The sequence below is a fragment of the Dipteris shenzhenensis genome, chromosome 15, assembly GCF_047967505.1.
Source record: "Dipteris shenzhenensis isolate YYH24624 ecotype China chromosome 15, Dip_SZ_1.0, whole genome shotgun sequence".
Classification (NCBI taxonomy): domain Eukaryota; kingdom Viridiplantae; phylum Streptophyta; class Polypodiopsida; order Gleicheniales; family Dipteridaceae; genus Dipteris; species Dipteris shenzhenensis.
The window spans coordinates 24,123,932-24,137,448 of record NC_141610.1 but is presented as its reverse complement, the minus strand read 5'-3'; the positions used below and the strand labels follow the sequence as shown (position 1 = coordinate 24,137,448).

Genomic DNA, 13,517 nt, shown 5'->3' with positions numbered 1-13,517 from the left:
GCCTACACACTACTATGATCTAATTGTGCATTACATACTTTTTGCCCATGTACTTAGGTTTATATCACTTCCCTCCTACTCTTCTTCTATTTATTTGTCATTGAAATAGGAGAATCCAGCCCTGATCTTTCTATATATCTACAATCTTCTAAATCTTTGATGTTCAGGCATCCAAATCGACTTCTCTTAAAGAATCTGGTTAGAGAAACTTTCAATGTGGATATGTAGCCTAGTTCATTTTAGGAGTGTCTTTACCTATTCTCCCTCATCATTTATGAATTCTTTCATAACGGTGATTAGGGGTCATCTCTTTCATTGCGAGCTTTTGAATTGCCATAGCTCCCTCTTCCTCCTTCATTTGGACCTTTGTGATTCCCATCTCCATTTCCAAATTCCTATATTTGTAAATCTCCATCTCCATTGCTCCATATCAAACCCCACGATAGCTCCATCCCCCATAGCAATAGTTGGAAGAGGCAGTAGAAATAGTATCATAATGAAGGAGCCACCTACAGTAGCAAGAGGAGCAATAATAGTAACAAAATTGAGGCATTCTTAGTCCTCATCTCCTCTACCCACTGACCTTGAGCCTGCTGACCCCTCTCTCAATTCCTCTCCTCTACTCCCGATGATATCTTGTCATAAGGATCAATGGCGTCGTTGGTAGGTCTATTCTCTCCTTCCTTTGGAGGAGCAACAAGAATAACTCTGGGCCAATCTCAAGCCTCATGTCCTTCCTTCATCATAGAGTGTGACATTGAGCCTAACCCCTCCCTTGATTCCTGTCCTCAACCTCTCCTCAAGAACTCATCGTCATGATCAATGGCATCACTGCTGGTAGGACTGTTCCCTCCGCAAATCATCATGATCAATGGCATCATTTCTTGGCCTTCGGCCTTCTTGAATCAGCATGGGTATCAATGTTTTGAAGTAGACCTATATACATTCATAACGGAAAGGTTGGCGGTGACATCAGGACTTTGATTACTATATCTTATATTATATAATATATAATATAATATAATAATATATATTAAATAAATTTATATATCATATATCATATATCATATATATTCTCTATCTCTCTCTCTCTCTCTCTCTCTCTCTCTCTCTCTCTCTCTCTCTCTCTCTCTCTCTCTCTCTCTTATATATATATATCTTATCTTATAGATAACGTATATTATAATATATATATATACATTATATTGTATTATATATTTACCTTTCTCTCTCTCTTTGTCTATTATATATATATATATATATATATATACAAAACTCTCTCTCTCTCTCTCACAACAACGTGGCAACTGCCAGCAACGTCTCAGTGGGTCAGCAGCATCGTGCATGCCAGAAGCAGCGGGTCGGCATGTCGACACATGATTGGATCTGCAACTAAAGCCAACGGCCATCAAAGGCTTTACTCCTCTATGTGCCCACATCATCCGATACTGTAGACCCAGGACTTCCACCATGTGACACCCCTCTACCCCATAACTCTGCCTCACCTCACACATGCCGCACTGCTCCTCGCTAGCTCACACCTGCCCTCGTTGCACCACGTGGCTAACCCGAAACTCCAAGTCACCTCGACAGATGGTCCCGCCGCTCTACACACTAGCCTCCCCTACTTGTATGCTGCGTCTGCTCCGCACTTGTCTGCTCTGTTGCCCTAGCTCAGGACATTTACTTAGGCTGCCACTCGTTTGAGCAGTCTTTACTATCTGTAGTCCCGTGTCTCATGCTCTGCCACGGTGAATAGTCTCGCAGTCTGCTAGTCTTTACTATCTGTAGTCCCGCACCTCACGCTCTGCCACAGTGAACAGTCTCGTAGTCTGCCTCACGCGCTCAGCCACAATCCTGCGCCTCATGCCACATGTTATCCCCTTGTGCTCCGTGTTGGCGGCTCCCCTCACACTCCGTGTTGTGAGTGTATGACTACTGTCCACTGGTACTGCATGGCAAGGCGTGCCGCCACTGCCTGGAAGCAATGGTGCCCCCTCCATGTGGCACACGACATGTCCAGTCTGCCCCCTCCATGTGGCACACGCCATGTTTCTGCCTCCAATCTGTCTGGCATGATGTCTAGTCTACCTCCAGTGTGTTGGTAGCTGCCATGTGTCGATGGCCCTCTACGTCCGTGCATAAAGCTTCCGCTTATATGTAACAATGTTCGAGATGTTGGCTACATAAGCATCATTCTCAGAATAGCTAGGATCTTTGCAGGGCAGCAATAGAATTTAGAAAACAACACAGTTCACAAGCTCAATACAATTCCATTTATGTCATTGAAAGACGATTCTAAGATTTTAGAAGCAACATTTTAGAGTTCCTCCTTTAGCAAATACATTTTGATGCCATTCTGTCAGGGATTTGATTTCTTTGGTAAAGATGTTGACTCTACTTCTCTATAAATCTATTCAAGTAGAGCTCTATTGTACATATCGATTGTATCATCAACTTTTGATAGTGCCACATCATTAATGTTGTTTTACATGTTCATATCATCATGACTAGATTTTGGATCAATCCTCAATTTGGATCCTCTTCCTAGATTCTATTAGCAATATTTCAGATGCCATGTCAACAATCGTTATAGACCCTAATTCACTAGATTTCTCTCCTAGATCCATATCTAGTTGCCACATTTCATCTCAGTTTTTTTTCAAATCTCGACACACTTGGGTTTAGTTCCAGATTTATTTTTGGAACTACTTGTTGCACAAGCACTCTTGTATTTATGACTATTTATAACATGCCAAGGCCTTTCTATAATACAAGTATTGGTTTGAAAATTGACTTGTTATTTGGCTCTTTGTAGTCACTCATATTTATTTGTGCACACTCGACCACCCATCTTGATACGGTTTTTCCCACACCTACACAAACCCTATGTTAGAACGATGATTGACCTTATGCATGCAAGCATTGAGTAGTCTTTATATACCAAGCATACCTCAGAGTGTAAGAGATGGTATATTCCACACTAAGCACCTTGTTCTGCCACCAAGCATTGTGCATACACTAAGCACAATGTATTTGGTCATTGGTTAAAGGGGTGAGGAGAAAGGACTGTTAACACATTGTCATAGAAAAAAATTTATCAATGAGAGACAAGGAATTTAATGTTGCATGTTGCTTACCCAAAAGAACCACCATGTCTTCTATTATGAGCCCTACTCTCCTTTGTTTGCTCCACTGAAACCAAAGGCCAATTCAAATTACTCTCACCAACTACCTATAAACTTAATATTTGTTCCATGGTTTAATCCTTATCAATTTGTACACCTTAATACATACCTTCCCTTTTGCTTCAAAAATAATCTTGATCGATTTACAATTGTTTCTATTTGATAGCACTTAGCTCTCTTATCATTAAGGAACTATGGGTTTTTCTATTGCTGAAATTTGCATGTCATCAAGCAAAGAACTGTCCTAATATGTCATCGTACAATTCATGATGGAATTTGCAATAAAATTGTGAGAATTGCTAGCTAGGGTTATGTAAACATGTGCAAGAAATGATTGAATGAGAGATTTTTTGCATTGCTATAATTTTTTAATTATAATTTTTGAATTTTCTTAAACATCTATACGATTAAATATAAAACATTCACTTTGCTTCATAATTTTTTGATGCTATTTTTTATTGTTATGTTACCTACATTCAAGTATAGTATTATTGAACATGAAAGTTGATGCATGCATAAAATCAAAAAATCATATGCAATGATGCATCAACATATGAAATATATAGGTGCAAGGCAAATTAAAAGGTGCTCATTACCTTAGAAGTCTGTGTTGTTTTTTAGGGTGAACACAATTCCCTTTGTTTGGACATATAGCCCCCCTCTATTATCTCTCACACCCCAACCTTGGTCTTCCTTCTTCATGTAAACATTTTTGTACATTAATGCTTCATGTATGGCTATGATAGCTATAATCAAATTTCATTGCAAGCCAATACCAACAAAAGATGTCTTTCATCATAGAACTGGCCTGTCTATCAAATTATTCCATTAGGGTTGAAGAATCCATACTCAACTTCCAAAGGTTTTGCTAGAAAGCATATGAAACTATTTGGCTAATATATGGATGACTTTTATGTGTCATTACCAACTTGATTCATCTAGCATCCCTAGAGTGGAGGTCTTCCAGAGGTTTCAAGGTTTAGACATATCATTAAATCCCCGAAAGTGCATGTTTTATGTGCATTCTAAAATATACTAGAGCCAACAATGCTCCATTAGCTGATGTTGCTTATTAGATTCATTGGCTTCTATGAATGGTTCAAACTCCACCCAAGTCACGGAGCCATTGTATGAGTTGATATGAAGAAGCATCACTTTATGTGGACTTAGGAAAAGTTTTAAACTTTCTAGGAAGTGCAGAGAAATACAATCACCTATATTCTCCAATTGGGTCAAAGCATGCTTAGGTATATCCATGATACTATTTTAGGGCATGCCACAACGAGTGTGGAATTACAAAATTTGTGATATAATGTGTAACGTCCCAAAAACTCATTGATATCTTTTAGCAACATGCTATTTCACCATAGGCCCCAAAATTTCAACTGACCACCTTAATATTTCACTAGCCCACCTTGAATTTCACCAACCACTCTCTCTACAAACTTATTAAGTGCACCATAGTGCTGGTGTCATTAGAGTAATTGTGCCACGTGGAGGCTATAGTATTTTGTTGTAACCATTGAGTTAGTCCCTGGTGTCGCACATGTGGCATCATACACATTTGATACAAATTAGATATTACAATATTTTTCCTTTAAAGCTAGCAACACAATTTAGGCTACCACTTCTCTATATTCAACTTGAAAAATATGGTGTGTGGAAGTCGGAAGCAATTAAACAAGAATAGTTGTACTCAATTAAAAAAGAATAGTGAAAGTGGGAAGCAATGAAACAATAATAGTTTTATTCAATTAAACAATTATATATTTTGTGGAAGCTGGAAGCAATTAAATAAGAATATAGGTACTAGATAGGCATCATACGGACTTCATACAAATTATAAATGCAATACTTTTCCTTAAAAATAGTAGCACAGTTTAGACTACCACTTCTCCATATTTGCAAGTAAAAAAACATATTGTGCAAAACTTGGAAGCAATTAACAAGAATAGATGTACTCAAGTAAACAAGAATATAGTGTGTGGAAGTTAGAAGCAATCAAACAAGAATAGAGGAGATTAATATGACATCATGGTCATGTTTACTCTATGGGTTAGCACCAACCATGGTGACAAATTTATAATCAGGTTGGTATACTAATCTTGATCGATGTCTAGTAAGTAACACCTTGCACATTAGCACTTTGATTTTACCAAGTATTTGTGTAAATTTTAGTTCATAGCCCGTGTAGAGATCTATCAGCAAAATTAGAATTGCTTGTGATTATCATGTTTTCCAAGCTAACTATTATCATGCATGCTCTCCAAGCTAAATTTGGAAAATGTGACTTCCATTTCACGTGGAATTTTAGGTGCATGTGATAAGGGTGCTCTCCCACCTCTCACTAGTTACCAACTTGTCAAGAAAGGGTACATTTTATTGACACCAATTCATGATCTTTGCATCTTAAAGAAAATTTGAGATTTCTCTCAAATACAATTGACACATCCATGATGCCGAATTTGGAATGAATTTTTGATTTGGCTATCGGTGTCAAAGAGGGATAAAAGGGATGGTCTAACACAATGTATGACTTTTTCTTCCCATGTCAATAATTTACCTTAGTTCTGTAATTGATCATGTTCAAACAATTTCAAATTGATTTTTCTTGAGGGAATGACTTCTTTTCCCCCTTGCTATATGAAAGGCTCTTTACCTTATGTTGCTCCCACTACCTCTTGTTTCTCTCTATACCTCCCCTTCTCCTTGCCTCACCTTGTAATCAACTACTCCATGGCTTGTATGTTATGGCATTATTACCTTTCATATGGTCATATTGCTTACACAACGCCTTTTCATCCCCATTTTCAATACCTTACATCTTGTCCATACATTTGTTGCCCTTCGTAATACCTTGCACTCAGGTCCATATCTCTACTAGCCATATACAGCTATTATACACCTCTCACCAAGAAAAATGCTTACTTAAACAAGATTCGTATAACTGCTATGCCTCCATATCAACAATGGGTAAGTGGTTTGAGATTGGTAGTGGCAGCTAGAAGCTGCAAAGGCATGCATCAAGTGTAAGGGTACCCAATCCCCCCAAAAAAGGTGGCGAGATACTTGAGGAGGGCTTCCAATCTTCAAGGGGTCCCAATCCTTGCCCCATAGCCACGGATAGATCTCCCCAAGTCCCTAAAAGCTGGCGGGATACCTACGGGATACTTGAGAACGGGTTCCAATCTTTAATATATTTAAGATCCACCCAATTACACAATTGTTGGGACTACTCAAGGTTTGACACACATATTCCAATAAGAAAAGCTTCTCCTCTTTAGGTCAACATGGTCCCTTATCATTGCTATGCCTCCATGTCAAAGATGGGTAGTGGTTTGAGATGGGAGGATTCCACTTTGATTCACAATTTGGCTACTTCAATTATGCATTAAATCAAAGCGTAGATACTCCTACACAACGTAAGCAAGAGTAATGCATTCACTCTTCTAGTTGATTGTGGTGACTACAAAGTTTGTTCCATCGACAATTGTTAATATACAATAATTCACCTTTAGATCCTAGGTCTCTAGTCCATAGATGTTGTTGATAGGTTCATCCTTGTTCTCTAGTGGAGTTGTCCCTCATTTATGCTAGGAGGTTAGGTATAAGCATTTAGGGTCCTAGCGTTGCCACTCATCATCACCATTTTTGATCCATAATCAACTACATCCATGGGATTTCAGGTGGTCACATTGATATTACTTTCATATATGAACATAAACTAGACAATGAATTAACAAAAGGTCTTGCAAAGTTCTTTCCTCTCATACTTTTGGTCTAGTACAATTAGTACTAGGGACGAGCATTTCAATTTTAGCTTCTATTCTCCATCTAGTTATGGGGCATACTGTTAGTATCCCCTCTAGATCTCAGTGGGTTGCGCTCTTGATCGATGGGTGCAAGATTGTTTCTTAATTTATACATACCCAAGAATAGGGGAGATCGCATTTGGTTGTAGAAGGAACTATTGTCTTGGATTCCAAAGGTAGATTCATGGAAACGGGGGGTGACTTCATGCATTCATCCTTTGGAGTGAGTTTGTTGGGATATATTGATTTCTCACTTCGGAGGTAGGGATTGTTGGGTTGATGATCCCTCTCATGTTTTATTCCACTCTATTTTCTCCATTCATGCTCATATTGACATATTTTATGATGATGATTGCACATTGGATAGAGCTATCAATATTTGTACACCTTTGATCATTTTTTTATTTTTCTCTCTTTGAGAGACACACCTCCTTGTACTTGACTAGTATTAGGATTCCAGGGTCCCTTTATGCAAAGAGGAACCTCACTGATTCTGTTCTCATGATCTAGGATTCGATTTTTTCTCTCCTAGCTGGCAACTCTTTGCAAACTTTTGGGTTTTACCATTCTATCTTGCTAGAACTAGGAGATAGGATTTTTTAAGGTAGGGAATGGCCATTTTCCACAAACATGCCTCCACAACAAAGGGTAGAATTAATCTGTTTACATGGTAGATTATGTTATAAAAGTTGTGGATTTGATAGAGACTCCATGGAATTGACACTTTGGGATACATTTATGTTGGTGATTCTTGGGATGAGGATGTCTATTGATGAACCTTCATCAACATGGGATTTCAAGATCCCTTACATGCTCTGCGTTACTGGGAAAGTCCTGGTTCAGACAAACCGATTCCCTCTTTTCTCATTGGTTGGTGTCTAGGACTCTGGTTTTATGCATTCTTCACTTTTAAAGGGTCTCATTCATCCCCAAAGGGGGTGATAGGTCTTCGATCACATTGTGGAGTTCAATCACTCTATTGTGCACAACATACAAAATTTGCATTAACGCTTGCCTTCTAAGTTGTTGACCATGACATCACTATACTTTTCCTTTTTAGCACTTTACAGATCGGCCATAGCCAAATTCTTATTGGGGGTTTAGGGGAGACAGACTTCAGATGGGTTGCAACGGATCGGCCATAACCAATTCTTATTGGGGGTTTAGAGGAGACAGACTTCAGATGGGTTGCAACTTTTCGAATGTGTTGAGCAGGGATGTCTACTTGCTCCTCTTCCCTATATATTTGTGACTAAGGTAATGAGTTTATTTCTCAAGCCTCAGTCATATATTATTAGCTTAAGACTCCCATTTAGGCAAGAGGAGGAATGGATAGATATTGAGCTAGCTAATAATATAGCAATGTATATGGATACCTCATGACATTCTCTTGCTTATTTCAGGTTATTAGAGATTTTTTATCTTCTTGCAGCATGAGCCTAGATTTATTTGCATTAGTCCAATGGATTCTAGATTAGCGATGACCCTCACCGAAATTGGGGAGATGATATTGGATTTATTTGGATTCAAAGAGGTACTTCAACCTGAAGCTTAGGCTATCATGTTGGCATTGGTATCTCCCCCACAGAGCTATTTGCTCTTATTGCTTAGGAGGATGCTTCTCTTTAGGAGCTTAGCCAGGCTAGATCTTGTCTCCACAGTGGTGTTAGTTAATTAAATGCTCTTAACCACTACCTACTTTGTTTGCTCATGTTGCTTCCAGGCATAAGTATGCACACCTTAAGAGGCCACTCAAGAATTTTCTGTGGCATGGGCTAGATAGACCTATAGATACTAGAGCCATAGCCGATGGGAGATATATCTAGATATTCAATGCAAAGCTTTGCTTTGCAAATTAATTTAGGGTAGAAGCTAAGGGCTTTCTTCTTGTGGAACATTATTTCTTACCCTCCCTCCTCAAGACATCATGCGGATTTTTGCTTTAGCAGATATTAGGATTGCCTTCCTCACCACTCATGGCAGCTATTGTCGGGGTTCTCTAACATGAATTCCTCTATCCACATAGGATGAGATTTTTAGCAGCCCATAACGTGGAATAGTTCTATTTGGGATGATTATGGCATGTCTCTTGGACCCTCAAGATATATGAAATGGTTTAATTGGGAAAGAGGCATTCCCCTCCAAGTGATTGGGATTTTGGGGGATATGAAAATAGTGTGGTCATTGGAGCTTCACTTCTCCATTTCTTCAACATTGTCTCTCAACATTGAAAATGAAGATACCCATTTTCAAGCTTATTAGTTGAAAGGCATCACTTTAAGAAACATGTATGCTGATGTAGTGAATAATAATAGACTATATGCATACATTTGCAAGGCATGACATGTAAATTGTACATGGTAGTAAAATATCATAATGCATGTACATTGACGATGATTATAGGTAGCATTGAACCCTTGAAATATACAACCCCCTCAAAATATTCAAGGCTATATAGAATATATAAAATACATAATTAAGAGGTTCAACCTTGACACTTTTTTGACCGAGTGAGTCATGAGGCCACATTCAACGTGAATCACATTTATGGTACATAATCAAAAGTTGACTTCTTACCTTTTCCTGCACCTTGATCTGCCATATTGTATCATTAAAATATAAAAGTTTATCATCTATTGTACCTTTGCATATCCTTTTGAAAGTCTTTTGATGATGTACAAGTGGATTTAACATAAATTGGCAAGTTAAAACTAAAATTGCATGACTATTGGTTAATATTATGACCTATTTCAAATTGGACTGGTGATAGCTTTACTCTATCACATGAATTTTTTTAATCATTCAATCATTTATTTTCTTTAGCATCCTCAGCTTATTCCTTTATTCCAAGTATGAAACTTAATTTTCACATTGACTTATGAACTAAATGTTAAATGGTTGCCAATATGGGATTCACAAAATGCAATACATCTATATCGATTTTCAAGGCTTATATTTGATCTCATCTTTTGTCATGAATCAACTACTTGTATAACTCTTGGAACTTTATTTTAGACCATTTCATATTATTTGGGGTCCAATTACTCCCTTAGATCTAGGTATTCTATGCATCAATACTACACCATATCACATGTGCCACATATAGAGATATTATGGCATACTTGAGGGTATTCTATTTTTTCCATACATGGACTTACCCAAGAAAAAAACATTAGTCTCCATTACCATTAATGTAAATAAATTGCAACCCAGAAACATATCAAGGACTTTCTCCATTGCTAATGGGTTCTCTCAAAGATGCTTCCAACTATTATAGCGTAGATATAGACAGTATGTAATGAATAATGTACCAACTTCTAAAGCTTAGATACATACATCATGTAGTGGATATTGGCTTGCAAATTCCTTAGTAGGGTAGGGTAGGTTGAGTGAGGACACATGAAACCAAAAACTAACTACAATAGAAGCTCCATGTTTGATGTAGATAGACTTCAAAAAAATAGTATTTGATTGCCTACATGTGGATGCTCCATGCATTCATAGTCCTGTGATATGATTTGTAGCCATGCTCCATTAAGTCCTCCCAATGATCTCTCCATAACTAGCGAAAGAATTTCTCCTCTCTTGCTACATGTTGCACCTAACTCCTAGATGGAAGTTTGTGTGCCTTTCTACACCATGTACCCAACATGGCATAAAAGTGAAGGATAGCTTACCATGGGTGCATTGCTTGGAATATTGTAAGTAGAAGTGCGTGTTTTTTTTCAAAGAGGTAGAAGTGTTTTATGTTAGCTTATATATGTTCGTCAACCATCTATACCAAGCCTACACGCTTAGTCCCTTGCAAGTCTAACACGACCACATCATGTCTTAAATCCAAACCTCTCTCTCTCGCACATTATATTAGATAAAAAACAAGGATATTTACAGATTATGCACATATAACCACATTAAACATGACCTCATCCTAATTTTGTTCTTCTAACTATTCTAATGCTAATGACAAATCACTTGTGGTAGAAAAGAAAGAACCCTTCTTTGGTATGGAAATCTTAAAATTTCCCAAGAGACTTTAAATAAAGGCTAGGCATGAAACTATCTTTATGGTTACCTCAATAGCCGAGTAAGAATGGGGCATATCATTTGATCCAACTCAAAAATGGCTTCTTGTAGACCCCCACCCCATCATGACAATGAAGCTTGTGCTCATCAAGGATGATTAGTGAAAATGCTTACTACCCATTGACCATCACAATGGCCTCATTCAAATTGTCATAAATGAGCTTTGATGTATAGCACATTGCTCAATGAAATCTTCCGCCTTGCAACAATCAGAAGGCATGCATGTGAAGAAGGATTTCTTGTACATGCGTGCGTGTGAGACTATTTGCCGCGGGGGGGGGGGGGGGGGGGGGGCACACACACACAAAGAGAGAGAGAGAGAGAGAGAGAGAGAGAGAGAGAGAGAGAGAGCAAATACGCTTTCAATCATCTCCACAAGAAAACAAGAGCTAATTGAGATCTATGGATGGTCCATAAAGGGAGCATGAAATGAGCAAGAGCTGTGCCCCTGATTTCTGTCTAGTATTCAGGTCTGTTTGTCCCATAACACATCATTTTAATTACAAGCATTACATGGTCATGCATACTCTCTACAAAAGTGAGGGAAGTACCACCAAGGCTGGATTCAATTGATCAACCAAGATGGGTAACAGGAAAGTGGGGTTCATATCTCTATATCTAACGACTTTTGTGATCATCCTATCAAAGCTTGGACACAGTTGTGGCCTTGCTAATTGCTGCACTCCCACAACTCCTTATGGGCATCTATTCATTTAGATATCACGTTCTCTAGTCTTCTACTTTGCTTGGAAACTGGATGCTTGTTCATTATCCTCACAGAAACATGTGGCCTTGAAGAATGTTGTTTTCAAACACACATGTATGAAAACCCTACTCAGCATATGACAAGAAACAGTTGCACGCCACAGGCAAAGAGTTATATCCCTAAAAAAATAGCAGAAAGATCACAAAGCATGCAGACCCCTGAACACTAAAAAAAATCCAATGAGCATTCAACAAATTGTTGTGCCACATGCTTTTGAATCTGATTTCTACGACTCCTGTGCACTAATACACATGATTAAAAACTGGACTCATTTCCCGAGCAAGCCAAATTGTTAAAATGATGACGACCTCATAACACAATGAAATACTGAGAAGAAAATGTCTTCTGCAAGATAGTATACCACAAAAAAGTGATCACTTTTAAAGACTGTCATCTCCACTGTTGAAATTTTGATCAACGTAGAAAGGACTCCCTATTTTAAGTCTCCATGTGCTTATTTTCTTCCTGCTTACCCGTGCTTGTTACAAAAGGCCTGCAAACTATGGAAAAAGACCAGACAACTTATAGATTCTCAACAACACGAGCTGTCAGGGAACCACAAGATATAGCTTCCCCTGGAAACTCTGATACAGTCCATAAAATTTTCCCTTAATAAGAACACCACCAAGGAAAAGCTTGAACAACCCTTCAGAAGAACCTCACAATTTCCGCTGCTATTGTTGTGCCAAAAATCCTTCCACCAAGCTTTGTGCAACAGAAACCTGTAGTCCCCCGCCCCCCCCCACCCCCCCAAAAAGAAAAAAAGAAAGAACAACAAAACAAGATCATCATTTGTCATCCATGCCGAGTGCACTACAAAGTCAAAGTAAGAGAAGGGAACAGCACAGCAGTGTTTCCACACTTTCGAAAACAGCAGGTTAGAACTAGGTCTAGAAACATTTGCAAATGCTTCACCTGTTAATCAAGCCTTTGCAAATTGAGCTTTCATTTCCTGTTACTTACGACACGTGAAACGGAAACATAGATATACAGAGCAGGAAATACAGTCTTCTATTCATATGCCTGAAGAAAACACATATACACATAACAAAACCTGGTTACTTTGAAATTCAAGATCATGATACATCTTGATCAACGAGTTTCAAATGTATTGCTAACTATACAATATGAATGCACGCATGTATAGATATAATGGAAACATTTCAAGTTTCAAGGAGTTTTAAGTAACGTTTACTCTACAAGAGTTTCAAGGATTCAATTAGGGGGGAATGTGTTGGTTGGTCACAACCTCTTAATGCCTAAATGGACAACCCTCCATCATTGTCATTGTACATGAAGAGGGAGAGGAGAGAAAAAGGACACAATTGAAAGTGCGAGTATAAATTGCACACAATTGAAGACATGACGCATGTATAGGGAGACATTTCAAGTGTCAAGGAGTTTTAAGAAACGTTTACTCTAGAAAGTTTCAAGGATTCAGTTAGGGGGGAATGTGTTGGTTGGTCACAACCTCTTAATGCCTAAATGGACAAACCTCCATCATTGTCATTGTACATGAAGAGGGAGAGGAGAGGGAAGAGGACATAATTGAAAGCGCCAGTATAAATTGCACACAATTGAAAACATGACAAAGTGAGCATTTGTAAGAAACCCTGAAGGCTAACTAAGATAAGATGCTAGTGGCATCTCGACATTTAGCTACATAAC

General features: G+C 38.3%; 1 protein-coding gene and 1 pseudogene across 1 annotated transcript in view; both read right to left on the bottom strand.

Annotated features, from left to right (window-relative positions):
* LOC147893571 (uncharacterized) overlaps nucleotides 1-6,076 on the bottom strand; it is a 36,314-nt pseudogene extending 30,238 nt beyond the window's left edge.
* Nucleotides 6,077-12,038: 5,962 nt separating this feature from the next.
* LOC147893570 (uncharacterized) overlaps nucleotides 12,039-13,517 on the bottom strand; it is a 75,416-nt gene continuing 73,937 nt past the window's right edge. Inside the window, exon 7 of the mRNA XM_087386052.1 lies at nucleotides 12,039-12,571. Coding sequence (XP_087242178.1) covers nucleotides 12,524-12,571 — 48 coding nt within the window. The 3' untranslated portion in view covers nucleotides 12,039-12,523. The remainder of the gene's footprint in view (nucleotides 12,572-13,517) is intronic.